At 27.9% G+C, this 15,675-nt stretch overlaps 3 protein-coding genes across 9 annotated transcripts; 2 read left to right on the top strand and 1 right to left on the bottom strand.

Annotated features, from left to right (window-relative positions):
* The first annotated feature begins 103 nt into the window (after positions 1 to 103).
* On the top strand, positions 104 to 9,579 carry Cul3 (cullin 3). Its single transcript, XM_070307784.1, has 14 exons — positions 104 to 968; positions 3,259 to 3,642; positions 3,848 to 4,051; positions 4,142 to 4,321; positions 4,459 to 4,833; positions 4,938 to 5,108; positions 5,447 to 5,554; positions 6,079 to 6,256; positions 6,345 to 6,580; positions 6,705 to 6,874; positions 6,970 to 7,108; positions 7,286 to 7,413; positions 7,494 to 7,550; positions 9,158 to 9,579. Exons 1-13 carry the CDS (start codon positions 909 to 911, stop codon positions 7,516 to 7,518), a joined length of 2,358 nt encoding a protein of 785 aa, XP_070163885.1. The 5' UTR covers positions 104 to 908; the 3' UTR covers positions 7,519 to 7,550; positions 9,158 to 9,579.
* Positions 9,580 to 11,055: 1,476 nt separating this feature from the next.
* Positions 11,056 to 13,639, bottom strand: Ubc10 (ubiquitin conjugating enzyme 10). Of its 2 annotated transcripts, none has more exons than XM_070307792.1 (4): positions 13,462 to 13,533; positions 13,068 to 13,163; positions 12,010 to 12,196; positions 11,056 to 11,770 (listed from the first exon to the last, which is right to left on the bottom strand). In XM_070307792.1, exons 2-4 carry the CDS (start codon positions 13,134 to 13,136, stop codon positions 11,601 to 11,603), a joined length of 426 nt encoding a protein of 141 aa, XP_070163893.1. In that variant the 5' UTR covers positions 13,137 to 13,163; positions 13,462 to 13,533; the 3' UTR covers positions 11,056 to 11,600. The 2 variants fall into 2 exon arrangements, with proteins under 2 accessions (XP_070163893.1, XP_070163892.1); XM_070307791.1 differs by having other exon boundaries at positions 11,057 to 11,770; positions 13,533 to 13,639.
* Positions 13,459 to 15,551, top strand: Pig-c (phosphatidylinositol glycan anchor biosynthesis class C). Of its 6 annotated transcripts, XM_070307786.1 has the most exons (5): positions 13,459 to 13,683; positions 13,789 to 13,860; positions 13,981 to 14,109; positions 14,177 to 15,105; positions 15,325 to 15,551. In XM_070307786.1, exon 4 carries the CDS (start codon positions 14,262 to 14,264, stop codon positions 15,084 to 15,086), a length of 825 nt encoding a protein of 274 aa, XP_070163887.1. In that variant the 5' UTR covers positions 13,459 to 13,683; positions 13,789 to 13,860; positions 13,981 to 14,109; positions 14,177 to 14,261; the 3' UTR covers positions 15,087 to 15,105; positions 15,325 to 15,551. The 6 variants fall into 6 exon arrangements, with proteins under 6 accessions (XP_070163887.1, XP_070163889.1, XP_070163886.1 ...); XM_070307788.1 differs by lacking the exon at positions 15,325 to 15,551 and having other exon boundaries at positions 14,198 to 15,307; XM_070307785.1 differs by lacking the exon at positions 15,325 to 15,551 and having other exon boundaries at positions 14,177 to 15,307.
* The last annotated feature ends 124 nt before the right edge of the window (positions 15,552 to 15,675 follow it).

Here is a 15,675-nt window from a genome sequence, read left to right as displayed (position 1 = left end):
AAGCAGTGGTATCAACGCAGAGTACTATTGAAAAATGAATGTCGCTAAATCTTTCCAGCAATGAAAGTAGACGTGATGGCGCTACAGTACAAGGGATTTTAATGAAAAAAATGCTGGCGTGGCCGCAGGCTTTTCTCTGGTGGTAAATACTCTCTATTGTTGACGGTAGCAGTGTCGTTGGCGCAACGAAAACTCGTATTAGCGTGGCGGTGCTGTTGTAGATCGGACTTCTCTCAATTATGTCACTACATTCGCATCCGCGGCTGTATCATTAAGAGATCGGTGAGCATCATCATCATCATCGCCACAGAAGATCGAGACTTTCGCGATTGCGGATGAAAAAGGAGATCGGTCCCCTTAGGTTGTTGACAGAAGTGCGATATTTCCCTCTTGGCCGCGATTCTGTATACACCGTGTCTGTCTATCCGTCTATCTCTCTCTTTTTTTCCTTCTCCTCCTCCTTGTATGCTGTCTTGCTCCCTCTATCGCGCTCTTGTTCCGTCATCGTTGTCACTTTTCACCTCAATCGTGAAAAGCGCGTACCTTTCAGTGCGATTAGCGTTTCGCTCGTCAAACCGGAGAAAAAAATAGTGTTGTAGATTGTAAGAGAGAGACGCCGTAAAACGCTTCGTTAAATGTGTTCGTCCGTCATCAGTTCTGTCTACGCTGTCTCCGCGAGTATGGTTCGGCAGTGATTGCGCTCGTCTCTTCATACGGCAACTACGGTGGTTTCGCGATCATCGGCTGTTCCCGATATACCCTCCTAAATGTGTGTTTGCTACGCTTAAAAAGAAGCAGCGGTATCAATGTGTACACGGCGCCACGCGCTTATCGTAGCAGCATCGTCGGGAAGGCATTAACTGGGAGGGAGAGGACCCTTGAGGACGCGTTGAGACCGAAAATTCGACATGATGAAGAGCAGTGCCCTGATGAAGAAGGAAAGCAAGATGCGCATACGTGCTTTTCCGGTGAGTGATACGTTAGAGCACGATTAAACATAGTCGAGGGAGCACAGCTACCATTGCTCCCCACGTTCGATCATTCTATTTATTTATTCTAAGTCTTTATCCGTATCGCACGACAGTGCACACAAATGCAGTCTGCGTGTATAAACATAATTCCATAACCTACGTATCTCACACACAATTGGAAATTGGAATATAATCGCATATCTCTCTCTCTCTCTCTCTCTCTCTCTCTCTCTCTCTCTCTCTCTCTCTCTCTCTCTCTCTCTTCTCTCTTTCTAACTTATGCTCCGTTAAATGCAAGTCGATTGTGATGGCTTGTATATATATCATAACGATTTCATTATACAACAAAGATATTTTATTTGAATGCAAAATTCTAAATGTTTGTTCTCGCGAATATATCATTAAATATTTTTACGATTACTTGCAATTTATATCATGCAGAGTTCATACTAAATGTAATACATATATCTGTTAACTGGCATTTATTCGCACATAACTCAATTTCATTATAATTTCTGCACTTTTTAATATCTTTTCAGAAGTTTAAATGATGTACAATCTAAATAATGACGGAATAATGATTAAAGAATATAAAATCAGGCAATGTTAGATTCTGTTAAGTGATTGAAAGATAATACGTCTGCAAATATAATCAATTATTTAAAATAATTAGAAATAATTTGTTACATCATCTAAAACAAGTATATATTATTTCATGAAATATTGATATTAATGTTCATACTTGTGTAATCAATTACACTGATTAGATATATATTAATTTGAGATTGATATTCATATGATTATACAATAATTAATTTCTTTTGAATCGTCAATTGGATTAATTTTTAAGATGCAAACTTTGAGATAAATATAATAATATATGCGAGATTGATAATACAAAATCAATATCATACATTGATATCTTTAATTAGATTCCTATAAAATAAAAGATTGCATATATGCGATATGACATATTTTGCTCGATAAAAAAGTTTAATATATTACAACAAGTATATTTTTAATATTTAACGTTTCTTGTATTTTTTTATAATTATGAATATATATTGTGTATTTTTATAAATATAGTTTTTATATTACTGAACTATTGCTAAGATTTTAACAATCATTGATGGTTACCATAGCAGTGTAAAACAATTGCAATAAAAAAGTGTGGCTATATAATCAGGTTATATCACATGTTCCAAATTTTTAATATTTTACTATTTGTCAAATTTATAACTAATAATGTCTTACTTTTTATTACTGAATAACATAAGGTAAAATGATGATAATAATTTATATAAAGGTTGGCTTTTTTTATAAAATGATAATGAGAATCTATACTTTGTACATTATATATATATATATATGTATGTATGTATGTATGTATGTATGTATGTATGTATGTATGTATGTATGTATGTATATGTATATGTATATGTATATATACACACACAAGATTTATTAAATTATATTATATTCATACATAAAAAAGTATTTTATATATATAGTTAATATAAAATATATAATTAAGAGTTTTTTCTTTTTTTATATTAATAAAAATACATTTTATATAAATGATATAAACATTGCTTTGATTTAAATAAGGATTTTTATTTTACTTTTAATTTAATACCAAATCTGTAATTATATTGTATGATTAGTTGTGTAATGTTATTTTAGAAGTAGGTAGTGTTAGTCTTGTTTGCTTAATATGATTGGATAATATAAAGATCAAATTAGAGATAAAATATTCAATTGATATATTATACTGTATAACTTTATATATATATATATATATATATATATATATATATATATATATATATATAAAATAAAATCTCGTATACAAAGTATTGAAAAAGGGAGTAAATAATTCTCTGTCTCTAAAATAAATATATATTTTTGTAATCAAGGTTATGATTGAACAAAATAAAACATACAAACAAAATTTATATATAAAAAAATAAAATTGCACATATATGGATTATCAAACTGAAGACCATGGTCTGCAGCAAATAGGCAGAGTGGATGAGACAATCCTTGTATCAGAATTAATATACAAAAATAATCCTTTCATAATTCGTCACATTTTTGTGAGAATTATTATATTTTACACTTTGCTTTTCTACCTACCTATGAAATTAGCATATGCTATTATTTTTTTTATAATCAGTTGTATTAATTGCATGGCATATGTTAAATAAAACTTAATAGAGATATTTTTTTTAGTCTTATTCAGAGTTAATAGCCAATTGATTGCTATTTAAACATTTTACTTTCATAGACTACTATGGATGAAAAGTATGTAGAAAGCATTTGGGCTTTGTTGAAAAGTGCTATCCAAGAAATACAGAAGAAGAATAACTCTGGCCTCAGTTTTGAAGAACTTTACCGCAATGCTTACACAATGGTTCTTCACAAATATGGTGAGCGCTTGTATACAGGATTGAAAGAAGTTGTAACACATCATCTTGAAAATAAAGTGCGGGAAGATGTTCTTCGATCTCTACATAATAATTTCCTGCAAACATTAAATCTTGCTTGGAATGATCACCAAACGTCAATGGTGATGATTAGAGACATATTGATGTATATGGACAGAGTGTATGTTCAACAGAATGATGTAGACAATGTGTATAATCTTGGATTAATTATTTTTCGAGATCAGGTAATTGTCACAAATGTTTTACTTTTACTAAGATAGTTTGTAGAAAACTTAGAAATCCTAAAAACTTGTTTTGATATGATTATCTTTTGAGTGATTGTTTTACATATTTGTGAAACTAAAATCATTATGCACATAAATCTTTAATATATCTTTAATCTTTGCATAATATGCATAATGTTAACAAATTGTTTATTAACTTTTTTAGGTCGTTAGATATGGATGTGTCAGAGATCATTTACGTGAGACATTATTAGGTATGGTTGCAAGGGAAAGAAGAGGAGAAGTCGTAGACCGTAGCGCTATAAAAAATGCCTGCCAAATGCTAATGTTACTTGGAATTAATAGTCGTCAAGTTTATGAAGAAGATTTTGAAAGGCCTTTTTTACAGCAAAGTGCTGAGTTTTATAGAGTAAGTGTTTAGTACAAAATGTATTTAATGTAGCATTTAAAAGTATACATGAGCACCTACATATGTAACATTCAAGATTATTTTCTTCAGATGGAATCTCAAAAATTTTTGGCAGAAAATAGCGCCTCAGTATACATAAAAAAAGTTGAAGCTAGAATTTGTGAAGAATCTGAAAGAGCGAAACACTATTTAGATGAATCCACTGAACCACGGATAGTAGAAGTTGTAGAAGAAGAATTAATCAAAATCCACATGAAAACCATTGTTGAGGTGCGTTATCTTGTTTTTATTATGATTTGTTTTATTAATTGCTAATGTAATTTAGCTTATATTATAGTATTATTATATGTTACACAATTATTATATTACTATGGTACTAATTCAACATTTCTGATTATACTTGATAGATGGAAAACAGTGGTGTAGTACACATGCTCAAAAATCAGAAAACAGAAGATCTTGGTTGTATGTATAAACTATTTTCAAGAGTATCGGACGGATTACGCACCGTATGCGATTGTGTATCTCAATTTCTTAGAGAGCAGGGTCGAGCTTTGGTGCAAGAAGAGCACGAATCAACTACAAATGCCGTTCTTTACGTCCAAAACTTGTTAGATTTAAAGGACCGCTTTGATCATTTTCTACATTATTCTTTCAATAATGATAAAAATTACAAACAAATGATAGCATCGGACTTTGAATACTTTCTTAATTTAAATCCTAAAAGTCCAGAATATCTCTCACTCTTTATCGATGACAAACTGAAGAAGGGTGTTAAAGGAGTTAGTAGTACTAATCACGTATATAATTCTATCGCAATCACAATATTAATAGTTGCATGAATATCAACATCACATTATATAATTGTTTATATATTTGATTTTAGATGACGGAGCAAGAGATTGAAGGAATCTTAGACAAAACTATGGTCTTATTCCGTTTCTTACAAGAGAAAGATGTATTTGAACGTTACTATAAGCAACACTTAGCCAAGCGATTATTGTTGAATAAGTCTGTTTCGGATGATAGTGAAAAGAATATGATATCCAAACTTAAGGTGAGAACTAAGGATTATCTTCTTCTATGATTTCATATTTGAATTGCACATATTTCTATAACAAAAAAATTATAAATATCTACATTAATTTACACCTCATGAATAACTTTCCTTTTTACATATATTGTAGATTTTTTTTCCTAAAAATTTTATTTTTACAATATTTTAAAATCGAATATCTCATGAACAAAAAGAGAATACCATATGATTCAAAGTATGTATTATTTACGAATGCACCTACAATATATATGAAAAGGAAAGTGATTCGTGAGATGTAAGTTAATATAGATATTTACCGAAAAAATTATTAACATGCATTTTTTATTCTATTTTTTTAGACTGAATGCGGATGTCAGTTTACATCAAAGTTAGAAGGCATGTTTAAAGATATAACAGTCAGTAATACAATTATGGATGAATTCAAGGATCATGTTCTTACATCTGGTGTAAGTATCGGTAAAACTGCATAAAAGATTATCACCGATTTTATCGCTATTTAAATATTGTAGGAGACGTTGTTCTAAGTATTTCCCCACAACTTTAATTTGTTATACATATCTCCTAAATCTAAATACCGTCCCCCATTTCTTTCTTGCAGAGAATTACTAAGAACCTTCCCTACAAATTGGTGATATGTAACCTTTTATGCAGTTTTATCTAACTATCAAACTGCTAATATGATAGAGTACAAAACATTTTGTTAATATGTGTACAAAACAGTTTTTTTCATTACAGTCTATTAATATAATTTTATCATAATTAAAAACATATTTATAATTCTGATATTAAAATATTATATAAGTGTTCATTTTTATATGTTTCTAAAAGATATTTAAATACAATCAAGTTATGCATCTAACAAATAATATTTGCTTGTGTTTACTTAAAATATTATATTTAAAAAAATATTTTATAAACGAATTAATATATTTACTATATATTATATTATCTTGTTCTTTGTCTTGTATAGACAAATCTATATGGTGTTGATATAAGCGTTCGGGTGCTCACAACTGGTTTCTGGCCAACGCAATCGGCCACGCCAAAGTGCAGTATGCCCACTGCACCGCGCGATGCCTTTGATGCCTTCCGGCGCTTTTATCTAGCTAAACATAGTGGACGACAATTGACATTACAGCCTCAATTAGGTAAGCAATATTTTTATATCTTTATTTATTAACATCTGTAATTACTCAAGCATTTAGTAACGTGGAATAAAAAAAAAACTGTTGTTAGGCTCTGCTGATCTAAATGCTATATTCCATGGACCACGAAGAGAAGAAAGTAGTTGTGGAGGTTTGGATACCCCATCATCTTCGAGTTCTATTGGGAATAATAGTAGCGCAAGTGGCAGTTTAGTAAGCCAGCGAAGCAGTGCATGTAGTACACCACGAAAGCACATAATACAAGTTTCCACTTACCAAATGTGTGTGTTAATGCTTTTTAACAAAAGAGAAAGATTAACATATGAGGTTAGTTTTATAATATATGAGTTTAAATAATTTATTAATTATCTGTATATATAGCTATATATATATATATACAAAACAAAGTATTATTTATATTTGCGTATACATATATATGAATATTGTGTAGGAAATTCAAGGTGAAACCGATATTCCAGAGAGGGACTTGGTCAGAGCATTACAATCTCTCGCCATGGGTAAAGCTTCGCAAAGAATTTTACTTAAACACCCTCGTACCAAGGAAATTGAACCTACGCATTGTTTCTGCGTAAATGATAGTTTTACTAGCAAATTACACAGGTATATATGTGTGTTATATATCTGATAATAAATATATGTATATATATAAAGAATATATAATTATTATTGCTGATTACTTGTATTGTTTTATGAAGAGTAAAGATCCAGACTGTAGCAGCGAAAGGAGAATCTGAACCTGAAAGAAGAGAAACGCGCAATAAAGTCGATGAAGACCGAAAACATGAAATCGAAGCTGCCATCGTGCGGATTATGAAAGCTCGAAAGCGTATGCCTGTATGTAATTTAAAAATTTTTATAAATAGAAAATTTACTCTTACTATATGATATTCATATATTAATATATATTTTGCAAACGTCAAAAGATAGACTTTCATGAACTATATAACATAGGATACATTACATAAACACATATGTAAAAAAGTGTAATATCAATTAATTTTCTTTTATTAGCACAACATACTTGTAACAGAAGTAACGGAGCAGTTAAGAGGTCGATTTTTGCCTTCACCTGTAATAATTAAGAAACGTATTGAAGGTTTAATCGAACGAGAATATTTGGCTCGTACACCGGAAGATCGGTACGTGTAAAACATGTTGCACAATAATTCATAGCTAAAATTTACAAATCCACTAATTAATGATATACTGTGATTTACAGAAAGGTGTATACATATGTTGCTTAATGCTGAATTCAATATTGGATGTGTACAAACATGTAAGTAATTTGTAATAATATATATTCTCTCTTATTGCAAATTAATGATTCTTCATATTTTCTTTTCACCGAATCGTGATATCATTATTACACCATTGTCATTTGTAGTATCATTATTGTTATCTTTTTGTTTTTACTTTCATTTTTTGTTTATTACATTGTCATATTGAAGGGATGTTCCTTGCCAACAAAGAAATTTATTTCAAGCAAGAACTTTTGATATTCTGATAAATAAATCCATTTAGTTTTAAATACACACTTATATTCTATGTTCTTTGCAGAAATACACAATTGAAAAATTATTGAAAATTATAAAATATCGAAGATATATTACGAATATGATTTTTATTTTTTATACTAAATTTTTATTTTAATGATATGATCATTATATATACCTTTTTTATTATATGTAAAAGATCAAATAAAGACAGAGACAATGTATTACATTAGAGAATACCGAAAAAGCTATACAAAGTGTTTATATTTATTTTATTTATATTGCTTTGTATACAGATAATATTTTAAAATATGTCGTTGGAATTTATTAGTTGCATTTATATGTACATTGTATATGTTTACATCTAAACATACAAATAAGTGGATTTAAAATATTTCATACTCTTGTTGCAATGGAATATCCCTATATTTGAGATGAATGGCAAGATATTTTGTTGATAATTGACTAGTTTGGTGGAAAAGGCCAATGTGTATATCAAAAGAATTATACATACTTAGGTTTAAATTAGGGAGACGCTTTAATTTTTTGTAATAATGGATATTATATATATATATATCAGATCCCTATACTCTTCACACATTTCAATTATGTGTGCATTTGATTAACTTACACTTGTATTACAATATATGTGTTATACACATATGAGTATTCATTCTAATAAATATGTGTATTCTAAATTAGATAAACTTTAGTTAAAAAACATGCATTTTTAATAATGCAAAATATAATTAAGTTAATAAAGAATTTATTGATTTGCATTAAAATAATACTGCAATTAGGAACTTTTCTACACTTGTAAGACTGTGATTGTCTACGATAACATAAATATTATTCAGATATATCGTAAATTTAGGAAGAAAAAAAATAGTATTTACATATAGTTTTATTTACGTTAGTGTTTATCAATTATATATGTAAATAAGTGATGTGTGAATGTATTACTAAAAATATACTGGTGTCTCATTTTTTTCCAACAATTTAATATTATTTTTAACGTCTGCACTCCATATATATATAACCCAATTAAAATTTATATATTTATTTCCATATATATATATATATATATATATATATATATATATATATATATATATATATATATATATGAAATATATAAATTATATATGAACGTTGTTTCTTTCATCTATTAAATCTATTTTTGGACATATATATCTATTAAAAAATGTACTTTTACCACACATTTTATTTATTTAAACACATTCTGAATTTAATAAAAATAATATACACTCTTTCTCCAATACTGACAAACTAAACTTAACAGCTTCTGCCTCTTCCACCTAGCTTTTCAATTACTTAATTACAATATAATCAAACATTGACTTGATACAATACAGAATATTTATTATAGTATGCCAAAAAAGTGGGATCTACGAATCTATAAGAGATGCAGAATTTGTTTACGGGATAAAATGTGCGCATGAGAGCTTAAATAAAGATGTGAAGACCTTAATAAAATGCTGAGGGATTCAATTCGAACATGTGTTACACAAGGTTCACATTGTAGTAAAAAAAATGTGAATTAATCGGCGTATTTTTATTTTTGTTTGTATTCTCCTTATTTATTAATAGAGTTTTAATATTTAAACGAAAGTTTCATCCTTTCTTACACAAAATTGAATAAAAACAAAATCCTATAACAGCATTTGTTATTCCTGAAACATTCACCCAATACATTAATTTTTTACACACAAGTTTAATACATCAGGCAAATACAAAATATCCACTTCACCTTCATACATGAAAAGTTTTATATATATTGTGTCAAAATAATACATATATTTACAGCTGAACAAATCTTTTTTATATACATAGGTCATAATTCATTCATAATTCTAGAAATAAATGTTGAAGATTTGCAGTATAAAAACTGTAAGTTTATCAATGGAGATTGTGTACAAGATTTAATTCACACATATCCACAATAGTCGTGTTTTTTTTTGTTTGTTTTTTTTAAATAACACCTATAATGAATAATATCCAATTAATATTCTTTGAGATGACTACAATGATTAATTATTATAGTATTTCCCTCTCTGATATCCTTTATTGTCTCAAAGAATTTGGGTATAATATGGGACAGATGTTATTTTACTAAAGTTATAAAAATAATTAAAATGTAATTAATATTCATGTTATCCTGATTGCAAAATAAAAATGTCATATATTATTAAACATATTAATAATCAATGTTAAAGAAAAAAATCTTATATGTTATAGTACATTTTTTTAATCTTTACAGTTTTATAAATAATTATTTATCTATATGTGCTGGTAAAAGAAAATGACTATGAAATCAAGGTTTTTATTAGCGTTTTTCAAATACTACCATAAATTGCTGAATAAATGAAATGAGGATGAAATATAAATAATATAAATATAACTATGTATAATTATATAAAAAAATTTTCGAAATTATATTTATACAAATTTGCTCAATAAAAAAGACAATTATCACATTTACGTTAACATCTATTCCTGCAATTGTGCTTTTTAATCCTATAGATATGAAATGAACAGCACACATAGAAGATATTTCATATTTTAGCAATTCAAACTTTTTAAGATTTACATTATATATATATATATATATATATATATGTGTAGAGCTACATATATACTTATTGTATATACTAATATATAGAAGTTGTAATAATTTATTCACCCAACCCGAATAATATGTATTAAGATATATGAAAAAGATATTAAGACAATTTTTATATATTATTAATCTTCAGCCTTTCAAGCCCACTGCGAAAATTGGAACCTGTAATAATTAGATAAAAGATAAAAGTGACTAGAGACTTCTTTCCAATGCTTTCAATTACATTTGTCAGTTATTTTTTTACTATATATAATTCGATCGAGATATTTAAAAATAAATTTGAGGTTTTATTTTATGAGCGTTTTGAATCCTATCTTTTTGATAATTATCAGAAAAATATACCAGAAGATAATGTAGAGAAATTTCATAAAATAATTTAATTCTCTGTACAATTATATAAATAAAAACATTGCAGAATTTTTGTAAAAACCACATTTAAATTAAATTTAATTTTCGAAAACGCAAAAAAATATTGTTATAATATATATGAATTAAATAGATTGATAGAAAAGCTAAATTTATGTATTCAAGGCTTTACATGTTACATAAAAAATATTAATTATAATTTCATGTTACGATTTCAATATGAAATTATAATTATCATTTTTTTTTGTTTTTTCTTTAATTTTTTTAGAAATACTGATTGAGAATTGAGAGAAAACATTATTCGTCTTTTATTTTGTGTAATCTTAATATTAGTAACAGTTATAAAGCAGTAGCTATAAATTCGAAATGCAATTATAAATTAACATCTTAAACGACATTGGAAATTATATGTACTTTAATACATATTGTATTATATATATGTTGCTACATCTGAGAAACTGATAGTTCTATGTTGAACCATTTTCACCATCGTGTACATTCCTACAGGATTAAGCTGGAATGTAACGACTTTAGATAATAAACCAAAGTATAACTGCATATGACAAGTATAAATTGTATACAATATGATACAGAGTTATTTATCGTAATTTACTGTACTCTGAAAAGTTCTCACTTATAAACATTACAATTTGCGTATAGTTATATCGTCGGGGTTAACCAATACTGTACAGAGTCATCTCAACTTGAATCTATGAGATTCCATAGGGATTAACAGACAGGTATACATTGGCTTGACTTTGAATCAGCGTACGGGCGGCAGGCATCGCGGTGGTGACGGTGAGTAAATACTAATTACTCGGGGTTATTCGTTAGAAGATGATGATTCCCGTCTTTTCTCGGCATGCTTTTTCGTAAACTCTTCGGCATTCTTTAAAAACTTTTTTCTATCCTTCAGAAATTCCTCTGCTAAATCCGCTCTCAACGGATGTTCAGGTTCAGGATCATTCACTAATGCTATCAAAGCTTGGATCACTACAAATATAAAAATAGGCATATTTAAGATTAAAGACATTCTTTATTGTCTGAGTCTTTTTCTTTGGGGGAAAAAAAATGTTGATTTTGTATTTACCCTGTGTTTTAGAAATAAAATTTTATTAATAAATCCTCTATTTGCAAATTACAATTAGTAGCAATTATATTCAGATATTGGAAGAATATCACTGTTTATTTAAAGCAGTGGCTGAATGACTAAGATAGTGAAAAAATCTGACCTTGATCCGTTTTTGTAGCAGGTTTCCAATTTTCAGCACTTATAATTGGTAAACATATCTGGCCTTTTTCATCTACATTTGGATGATATATCTTTGTTTTAAAATTTATTCTTGGTGGTTTAAAAGGATATTCTGCAGGAAAATTGATTTCAATGCGAAATGCTCCTTTGTTATATGGTGGATTATCCTATAAAAGAAAACATTTCTTCATTAATATAAGATTACATATAAAAATATTGATTTTATATTATTAAAATTATACAAAACTATATGTTATATACAGATTACATGTGTAAATAAAATAAAGAGAGAAAATCAAGATATTAAATTATACATGCTAATATATGTTATAACATCATAAAAAACAACTTTGTACATTCTTTCTTAAGAGGCAAAAAATAGTTTTAAATGATATTTCTTATGTACAAAATATAGCAATTACAATTCTATATAGATACAGATTCTATATAAAGAGTATAGAATTTATAAAATTATAGTAATTAATATTATACGGTATATTATCACTTATACAATATAATCTGTATCTATATGCAATAATTTTATTTGCTTGTTATTTATTAAATAATGTTAAATATATATATATATATATATATATATATATATATATATATATATATATATACAGATATATATTTTGACTATATGTCAATTATATAATTTCATAATATATCTTAAAATATTATTAAAACTATTGTAATAAAAAAAAAGTATTTTTTATAGTTAAATACAGACTCAGTTTTATCAAAAAGTATTGTAATTTTTTAAAAGAAATTAAATAGATTAATAAAACATGTAATAATATAAAATCAAAAGACAGCGCTTTTCTGAGCAACTACATTTTTCATTTTTCTTCACACATTTTTCTCTTTTCTTTCTCTCTCGATAGGTATGTGTTACACATCTTGTGTGTGAAAAATGTAAAAAGATATATACCTGAGAAAGAAACAGAGGATGAGTGACAAATGCATTTTGCACCTCCGCGAATATTTTAGGTTACGTACATCCTCGAACTCTCGAGGATGATGACATATACATACCGGCAATATGAGGCCCTGCCAGGTAAGGATGTTGGACTCGTCTACTTGAATATTTGTAAAGTTTTTCATTGCCGACGCCCTTAGGTCGCCGAGCTCCTGGAAAAAGTCAGAATATGTACGATCATGTCAGGTCCAGTGGTAGCAATCATGTCGTGAATATTCGCGCTAGTTTCAAGTCACAAACGCTTTGTGACAGTGACGGAAAATTGTAACCGCGAAGCGAAAATGTGCGGAACGGGTCACGAAAACGGGTAATAATAGAGTTATCAACGTTATCAACGACAAGATCGAAGGGTCCAACGATGAAGCGAGGAAAACGCTGTCCATCGCGATTGCCGTTTTTTTCACCGATCAGATTTAATCGCGATCGCGGAAAAGTTTGTCTGTAACTAACTGTCGAACGACGATCTTGTTCCACTGTCGTATCCGTGTCATAACTGATTACAGATCGCTATACCGAATTACCTTTTGCAATCTCCTCGTAGCGGCCATTTTGAAAATAAATTCTACTAAAAGTACAACAAAACTTGTCGAGAGTTCGTCTACAGTGCTGGTTTCTCTCGAGAAATTTCCTAACTTCCATTCCGAAAGGATGCGTTCGAAAATTTACTCATCGGTTAGAATAGCATTTTATGAACCAATTGGAGCAGAGAAATCTGCTCTTCTAGTTATCGGTCAAATCGGAGTACTTTTTAACTATTCGCCAAATTTTGATTTGTAGATAGAGATTTATCTTTACAGCGTGAAACTTCAAATATTTTATCGTGACGTTCGCATTGTTGTCGTGCTAATTGTAAGGATAAAATGTATTTTATAAAATAAATTATAAACAAAAAAAAAAGTTTTAAACAATGTGTATATTATGTACATATCAAAAAGTTTTCATTAATAAGATATAAATCTTTCGAAATAGAAATTCTTATGTATACACATATAATATATATATAATAATAATATATATGTTAATACATTTATATTAATAATGTGTGTATATCCAGACAGAGAATATTATTACATATTTAAATTTTTTACAAGGAAAATGGTGAGCAGATATTTCATGTACAATTGTTAATTTAATGGAAGAATAATAATAAATTCAAATATTGCAGCATTCTAATGGATATAAATAGTTTGCAGACTCTATAAGAGCAAGAACTTTGCGATTCTAAAACTAAAAGTATAACTCGGCTCAATATGAAAGAAGTACAGTGGCAGAAAAATTTATATAAAAATTATGGCTTGCCAGACAATTACACGGATAGATCTTTCTTAGAACAACTGCGTAAGAATATAAAACCAAATAATGTGACATTGATTGAAGCAATAAGTTTGGGTGCTAGTATATCCATACAATTGAGCATTGTGGTACTTTTTGTCATAATATTTATTTGGTTAAATAATGAATGGATCACACCAAATGTTATTGTAATATCAGGAGGCATATTAACAATTTTTGGATATTTTATTTATAACATTAAATATTGCGTATCCAATCGACCTGCAAAATTAACAAAAGATTTGTGGACAGTATTAATATTCCTTACATTCGGTTACATTTTATCGCCTATTTTGAAAACTTTAACTGAAACAATTAGTACTGATACAATTTATACTATGACAATATTGATGTTCTTAACTCATTTAATATTCAGCAAATATGGATCATCACAAATCTCTTTGTCAGATTCCTTATCCATAACTTCTTCGATTTTTGGTTCCTTAATGTTGGCCTCCAGATTAACATCTCCGTTACATGCTTTTTCACTTTTAACAGTTTCAGTTCAGTGTTTTGTATTGCTACCATATTTATTATCACAAATAAATGATAAAATTTTCATATCGATCCTTTTGACTATTGGTACCATATATTTACTTTTATATATTTCACAAACATTTTCATATGTTTTTATTATTGCCATAATATTTCTCCACTTTATTTGTCCACTTTGGTATATCAGATGCCAAAAATATAAAGATAACATTTATGGTCCATGGGATGAGGCAGTAATTGTTTCCTAAAACAAAACTGAATTTCTCTGTAAGATATATTATGATTATATAAAAATATGTACAAATGTAAACATGTAATTCCTCTCCTCCCAATTAAATTTGCATTATATATGTATGCTCTCTCTCTCTTTGAAATACATTTTATATTTATCATATATTTTTATATAAAAATGTCATATTTACATTATCCATATAATAAATAATATATAAGATAATGGAAAAATATATTTTATTGCATAATATATAGGTCAGAGATAAATGAGATACATGGAAAAAGCATATTAATATAAAAATCTACATATGTTATACTTCCGATCTTAACTGATATACATCTCATGATCTTAACATGTACAAAAGGTGCAAAAGAAAATAATTTGAAATAAGGAACAATTATGATTTTTCCTGTTTCACTTTGGTAAATCAACATTGATTGTATGTGTGTATATTCGGTATTTTTCAAATAAAATATTGTATTAATAATTTAAATATGTAATATAATATCTCAAATATGTAAATATTATTCATATCTAATATAGATATTGTTTATTTTTATTCTATATAACAAAATTGACATTGAATAGAGTATATAAATTGGAAT

This window comes from Polyergus mexicanus, unplaced genomic scaffold (genome assembly GCF_030449975.1).
Source record: "Polyergus mexicanus isolate NDT 795.1 unplaced genomic scaffold, iyPolMexi1.0 SCAF_15, whole genome shotgun sequence".
Classification (NCBI taxonomy): Eukaryota; Metazoa; Arthropoda; class Insecta; order Hymenoptera; family Formicidae; genus Polyergus; species Polyergus mexicanus.
The sequence above is the reverse complement of the archived record's forward strand: the minus strand, read 5'-3'. Positions and strand labels throughout refer to the sequence as shown.

Bases quoted from the DNA above. Each gene is read 5' to 3' on its own strand.
- Ubc10 (XM_070307791.1), bottom strand. From the start codon at position 13,559: ATGGCCGCTACGAGGAGATTGCAAAAG. The intron at 13,164-13,532 runs GTAATTCGGTAT...GACTTTTTCCAG, and splicing joins CTACGAGGAGATTGCAAAAG to GAGCTCGGCGACCTAAGGGC. The intron at 11,771-12,009 runs GTCAGATTTTTT...TTATATTTGTAG, and splicing joins TGCTACAAAAACGGATCAAG to TGATCCAAGCTTTGATAGCA.
- Cul3 (XM_070307784.1), top strand. From the start codon at position 909: ATGATGAAGAGCAGTGCCCTGATGAAGAAGGAAAGCAAGATGCGCATA. The intron at 4,052-4,141 runs GTAAGTGTTTAG...TATTTTCTTCAG, and splicing joins AAAGTGCTGAGTTTTATAGA to ATGGAATCTCAAAAATTTTT. The intron at 7,414-7,493 runs GTACGTGTAAAA...TGTGATTTACAG, and splicing joins GCTCGTACACCGGAAGATCG to AAAGGTGTATACATATGTTG.
- Pig-c (XM_070307786.1), top strand. From the start codon at position 14,262: ATGAAAGAAGTACAGTGGCAGAAAAATTTATATAAAAATTATGGCTTG.